This window comes from Tachysurus fulvidraco, chromosome 16 (genome assembly GCF_022655615.1).
Source record: "Tachysurus fulvidraco isolate hzauxx_2018 chromosome 16, HZAU_PFXX_2.0, whole genome shotgun sequence".
NCBI classification, from domain to species: Eukaryota; Metazoa; Chordata; class Actinopteri; order Siluriformes; family Bagridae; genus Tachysurus; species Tachysurus fulvidraco.
Genome location: NC_062533.1, coordinates 11646552 through 11653324, shown reverse-complemented (window position 1 = coordinate 11653324; position 6773 = coordinate 11646552). Strand labels below are relative to the sequence as shown.

General features: G+C 34.3%; 1 protein-coding gene across 1 annotated transcript; it reads right to left on the bottom strand.

The window, feature by feature from the left end:
- Positions 1-3600: 3600 nt before the first annotated feature.
- rps29 (ribosomal protein S29) lies at positions 3601-5193 on the bottom strand. Its single transcript, XM_027166314.2, has 3 exons — positions 5035-5193; positions 4526-4625; positions 3601-3712 (listed from the first exon to the last, which is right to left on the bottom strand). The coding sequence occupies exons 1-3, from the start codon at positions 5094-5096 to the stop codon at positions 3704-3706; spliced, it is 171 nt and encodes a 56-aa protein (XP_027022115.1). The 5' UTR covers positions 5097-5193; the 3' UTR covers positions 3601-3703.
- Positions 5194-6773: the final 1580 nt, after the last annotated feature.

The window sequence follows — 6773 nt, the reverse complement described above, 5'->3', positions numbered from 1 at the left end:
GGGATCTAATTTAATGCATCTAATTATATATATATATATATATATATATATATATATATATATATATATATATATATATATATATATATATATATATATATATACACACACACACACAATACAAAATATACTGTGTTTGTGTGTTGTTGAAAAAAAAAAATTTTTTTAATTGTATTCAGATTTGTTTACGATAGCAGTGACAAGGGGTCCAAAACATTTCAGGTCTGTAAAAGCTAACTCTCTGAATGTTTAGAACATAGAATGGTCACAAATGCCTCGCTCACAAATGCCACAAAAAGATTTAGACACTGTCTAATACCAGTTTTACAATAAGACTTTGGCCTACAGTTTTCACCCATATGAGGATGAGTCTCACCCTTTGAGTCTGGTTCCTCTCAAGGTTTCTTCCTTACCATGTTTGTCCTTTCATTGCACATTACCAAGAGAGTTTTTCCTTGCCACTGCTGCCTGAGTCACCTCACACTTGCTCATAGGGAATAAAAAACACATTGTAAACTAATATATCTATATTAATCTTGAATTTTGTATTCTGTTAAATGTATTATTCTTTATGTTAACCTTTTGTTCTATGTTTATGCTGCTTTGAGACAATTGTAAAAAGTGCTATACAAATAAACTTGAATTGAATTGAATTCATATGTGTGAACTAATATTGTCTGGTTATTTCTGTGTTTAGTTCTCAATGTATTTCATGTACAAGCCCAACAACTGAAGCATGACTGTCTTTTGTGTTGGTATCATAGCCTACAGGTTTGTTTTTCAGAACCCTTAACTTATTCTGGCTCATCCTCCTGGACCCCCCCCCCCCTTACCAAAATCTATATATTAATATATAATTGGAATGTATATAATCTTTAATAATACATAGTAGTCTATTTAACATGTTTTATAATCCCAGTGTCAAATTTAATCCACTGTAATTAAATATTCAATTCAAGATACTGCTTTTTCTATTGCTAGAATGCTTCCTTATTCACAATGACATTTTTTAGATTAACACTGACTTAACACTTTTTTTCATACTCATTTTAATTTTATCCATCAATGCTCATTTGGGATGTACATTTTTGAAGCCACAGCTCAACAGCCAAAAGTCTGAACATGACTAGGCATAATGGTTGAATTAAAAAAAAGTAAATAAATAAATAAATCATTTCTGAAGTGTATATGACCCTAAACATTTATTTAAAGTATATGTTGAAATATTTAACAAAAATAGCAATCATTTTAATCTTGTAATTTCAACATGAACCACAAGGGGTCCAAATGGTGAAAAGAAAAATAGAGAAATACTGTATATCCTATAAGTGGAGGAATATACAAGTTAATACCCATTTTATTCCACAATACCCAAATTGTGTATTTTAGTATTATGTCATTTCCATATCCAGAAGAGCAAAACAAACATGTAGCAGTACTGAAAGCTTGGATAACAAATAAAACTGCCATCTCTGTTGGTAAAATTTACCAAAGCCATTTTCAGGAACATGGAAGTGTTTAGAGAACACACACACACACACACACACACACACACACACACCAGTTTCAGCCAGTTCACCATTGCCATGTGTGTGGTATCTGGTAAACACAGAAGATGCTCTTGTCAAAACAAGAAGATGAGAGACTTTACACAGACCTTTACACAGACAGTAAACTAAGCTCGGAGTCAGATCATGAGCCCAGCAGCAATGCTACCCACTCCAGCATCATACCACCCACATAGAATACAACTGAAGCATAAAGCTGGTAAAGAAGCTGAATAAAAGTTCCCTGTGATACCAAGTCAATGCTCATCATAGCTTAATGTTGTAAACTGATCATCTGCTCCTTCGTAGTGTGAACAGCTCTTCACAAACCCATGTCTCTTCTCTAAACAAATCTAAATATGATGTGCCAGGGTGGTGAACAGTGCAAGGGTATATCTAATCAGTTAAGTACGATATATGCTCTTTTTTCCAATGCCTTTGACATATTTAGAAGCCCAAGAGTTGAATATTAGTGCCATCTACTGTTAGACTGCAGAGTTAAAAAAAAAAAAAAACATTTTAGCTATAAAATCCTAAATGTAAACTTATAGGGCTTGAAAATTTATTTTTTGTATTTTTTATTGCTTGATTTATTGCAGTAACAAACCTAATAATGGTTTCTAGGTATATAAGCCATACAATTAATAATTCTGACACGCATTTCCTTGTGAAAGCAGATATAAAGTTACACACTTCTATTGGAAAGGCTGTGGCTTGTAGTGTGCCATATCACAATAATGTTCCTTAATTCAGACTGAAGCTTAATTCTGATTCATTTCTATTTCCTCTGAGTTTCATTAAGTTGAAAGTTTACATTCATGTTTGTATAGAATTATGACATTAGTAAAAACACACACTAGTGCCCTTCACATTTGGAGTCGCGTGTCAGCATTTCAAAAATGGAGACTTTCTTTTTCTTAGCCTTTGCACAGAAAACAAGGTCATCGTTGTGCATATACATTTATGATGTATGGGCATCCTTTTTCTCTCACAAATTGTGCATCATATTTAACTGCAATATACAAATGGATTTGTGTATCACATACATTCTATGTATTTACCTTTGTTTTCATACTTTTAGATTTTACCCAATTCTGATTATTTCCTATAAACCTACATATATAGTGGTCAGTGAGTTGTATTTTTTTAAATCACAAGTCACAAAAGAGGAAATTCCTATTTCAACATCATTTAAAATGTGTGCAGTTTGACTGAGTTTTCTATTAAAAATAAATAGCTAATATACACAGTGGAGCTCAGACACCTTTGTCTAGTCTTTTTCTATTTCTTTCTCTCATGAGGATTAAATGTTTGTCCTTTCATTGCACAATTTAAATAAATGAATAAATACACAACCATTTAGTTGTACATTCACACTGTCAAATGATTCACATTACAAAATAACCAAGTATGCTGTATGATGGTGTATTTCTGACCAGAGAAGAGGTTATTAGTACTATTCACCAATAAAGACACTTAACTCGGCATTAGACTGAAAGAAAAGAAAAAACAGCTGAAAATAGTGATCCTCAGTGATCAAGGGCAAAGAGAAGACGTATCTTCTGGGGTTGATGAAAAAAAAATCATCCAATTTCACTCCACATATTCACTTAGACCTGGTTTAATAATTTTCAAACTCCTCAGCTGAGTGCATCATATCTATACTCTCACCACATGGCCAAACAAAACTAAGTGTGTCCAGTATTACACATGTGGTCATTGTTAACCTAGCTGCTCCATGGCAAGTGTTTACAGCACTTTTTATTGGTCTTCTGTGCTTTTTTTCCTCTCTCTCTTTTACAGCCCCCTTACAAAGGCTTCTTCGTGAAAGTAGATGCTTAGATTGAATATTATAAAAGAGCATCTTTCTAAATTAAAAGAACTAAATAGCAAACCACCAAACATCTGGTTTACGTGTGCAAATTAGTAAGTATAAATTTTACTGCAAGCTCTTAGAATCAAGTACATCACTTGTTCGAGATGACACAGTAACTACAAAGTCTTACATTTATGATATGGTGCAATTAGTCTTCAAATGAAGAATGACAAAAGCTTTAACCAGAAAAAATTGTGTTTATTTCTAATTCAAGGGACTTCACGGTGGTTGCCTGGAAAGATGGTGGTTCCACATGGCTCTGGTGAAACAATCCAGACCTTTAATCCAACTAAAGGGGGAAGAAAAAATAAGTGTGTCAACAAAACCATCTCATACATTAACCCTATAGGATCTTTTTACTAGAATGTACATCATACCTCTGATTTTCTTTAAATGCAAATTAGAAGTTTACTGGCTGGTTAAAAAAATTTTAGTGAACCTATCAGAGCAAAGCTTTTTGAATTAAACATTCTGGTAAGGGAAAAAACACAAGCAGTAGCAACCAATTTGAAAGTGCAGCATCATGTATAGATAGATAAATGACAAGTCATTGTATAGCACAGGTACACAGCAACAAAATGCAGTTTGACATCTACCAGAAGTGCAAAGAGTAGCAATTGTGCAAATAGACAAATGCAGATAAATATGTAAATATATGTACAGCATGTAATATATACACACACGTAAACATATGTATAGTGAATAAATATAAAGGCTGTAGCAGTGCAGAGATGTGTGGATATTACTGAAAAGTACAAGTAAATGCTTCTAAGGTTGTGGCATTTAAAAAATGTGCAAGCAGTGTAAACAAGTCCACTAAATGTGATGTGATTATATATATATATATATATATATATATATATATATATATAGTATATATATATATATATATATATGTGTGCGTGTGTGTGAGAAATATTAGGCCGAATGTACAGTAAGGTATATGGAGTGTATAGATAGATAGAATAGTGCAGATGTATGTAAGGCACAATCTTACACATACCACAAAATTTTAATTCAGATTTTTAGTTAAAATGTTAACTTTTCAGGCAGTGTGTAGAACAATAAACATGATCCAAGCAGCAAAAAAGTGAACACTCGCCTTGACGAAGCCAATGTCTTTCGCGTATTGTCTGAAACACTGACGGCACATGTTGAGCCCGTATTTACGGATCAGACCATGTCTGTTTGAGCACACACGGCTGTGGGAAGATTACACAACAGTTAGTTTAAACATTCTGAAGCTAACACCACATAGCATGATGTAGCTTTTCAATACATTTACATTAGCTAGCATGCTAATCGGCTAAACTGAACAAAAAAAAACTTTAACAGGGTTTAAAACTGTGTAATAAAAAACCTTGGGGTTTGTTTTGTGGTCAGAAATCTTGTTTTTGTAATGATATATGTAAATAAAGCGGTGAAACCGAAGCTACTTGGTGATCGAATGAAAGCTAATAACCGACAGCCGCCATGTTGGATCTGAGCTCCACATCCATGCGGTCTAAGTATGCGCCGTTTATTAAGTCACTTAAATGACTATAAAGTGCAGGAAAACCCTGCAGCAATATTAATACTCATTTAAAACACACGAGATACTGTTTTACCGACCAGGATCGAGATCCCTGGCCGAATTTCCTCGGGTGACTCCAATAGAGCTGCTGATGACCCATCGTGTCGATTTCGCTCGGGATGTCGAAAAGGAAGGAAATAAACTACGCATGCGCGAATAAGACGGCTCTTCTTCTGAGCAATAGACTGAACCTGAGACTATCTAAACACGTGAAATGTGAAGGTTTCCCTCTATCGGTCGTTTAGGATATTACCGGGTTAGTATTGGTTGTTGCTTGTTTGTTTTTCCGAATAGGTTTCCTACAAGTGCATAATATAACATATATTTATTTAACATAATATATATTTCTTTTTAATTAGTATGTCAAGGCTCTGGGTTGTTGGAGGCTCAGGGTTCACGTCCCTGCACTGCCAAAGCTGCCACTGTTCGGCCCTTGAGCAAGGCCCTCAACCCTCCCTGCTGTATCATAGCTGCCCCAGCACTCTGACCCCAACCTCCTCAGTTATGTGAAGGAAAGAATTCCGCTGTAATGTATATATATATATATATATATATATATATATATATATATATATATATATATATATATATATATATATATATATATATATATATATATATATATATACTAGCTCGCTCGTTTGATGAATTCATACTTCCAGGACCCAATCCCCACTAGTCTTGTTAAGCATAAATGTTTTCTATATACCGTCCACTATACAGATCCTCACAAATCTCACAGCTAATTTTTTTATTCTTTCATGATATCTTTCATTTATTATTTTATACACACTGACTTTATCTATATCTTGTATTGATTTCTTTATACACAGTAAAAAAGCATTCCACTGCATGTTGTACTATGTATGATTTTGTGTGTGTGTGTGTGTGTGTGTGTGTGTGTGTGTGTGTGTGTGTGTGTGTGTGTGTGTGTGTGTGTGTGTGTGTGTGTGTGTGTGTGTGTGTGTAAAATATAATTTGATTATTTACCACTAGAGAACTCTGGGCACTTCAAGTTAAACATATTTCGAAAGCTTCATCACTTCATGAAGCTTCATCTACTCATTAATAAGGGCACTGTACAGCTTGCTTTGTTCACGGGTGCATTGTCATGCTGGAACAGATTTGCTTCACTTCGGTTCACTGAAGGGAATTGAAATGCTACATTCAAAGACATTTTATACAATTGTGTGTTTCCGACTTTGTGGGAACAGTGTGGGGAAGAACCACATATGTGTCTGATGGTCAGGTGTCCACAAACTTTTGGCCATACAACGTAGCTTTAAAATCCATTTTAAACTGATATTATGAAAAAGATCTCCTTAAAGGTTCCTAAATGTAGTTATTTGGAACACATTTTTTCAGGGCTCTACATATAAAGTGTTGTTCTGGTTCCCCTTCACATTCTGGTGTTAATTTCTCTAATGTGACCTGTTAAACCAGACTGACTTGAAAAACATCAAAATCTCTGGGGTGGTGGTTCTCCAGATTGAGACTGGGAAACAATGGAATAAAGCTGTTGAAGATTCCCTTGGTAACTGAAGAAACCTTAAATTAAGGGTCATTTGTTGTATTGGGAATTATCTAATTACTCAAGTAGCCTATACTCTTTTTAAACACAGGTTTTATACTGATTTATTTAAAGTGTTTCCAGTCCATGTATTGTGATAACAGCAGCTTCAGGCTGGAGGCTCTCAATAGGTGTGAAACCAAGATATGGACCAGACTTCATTTGTATAGGATCTCTAATGTAGTTTATTGTAATGTGGTCTTTTTT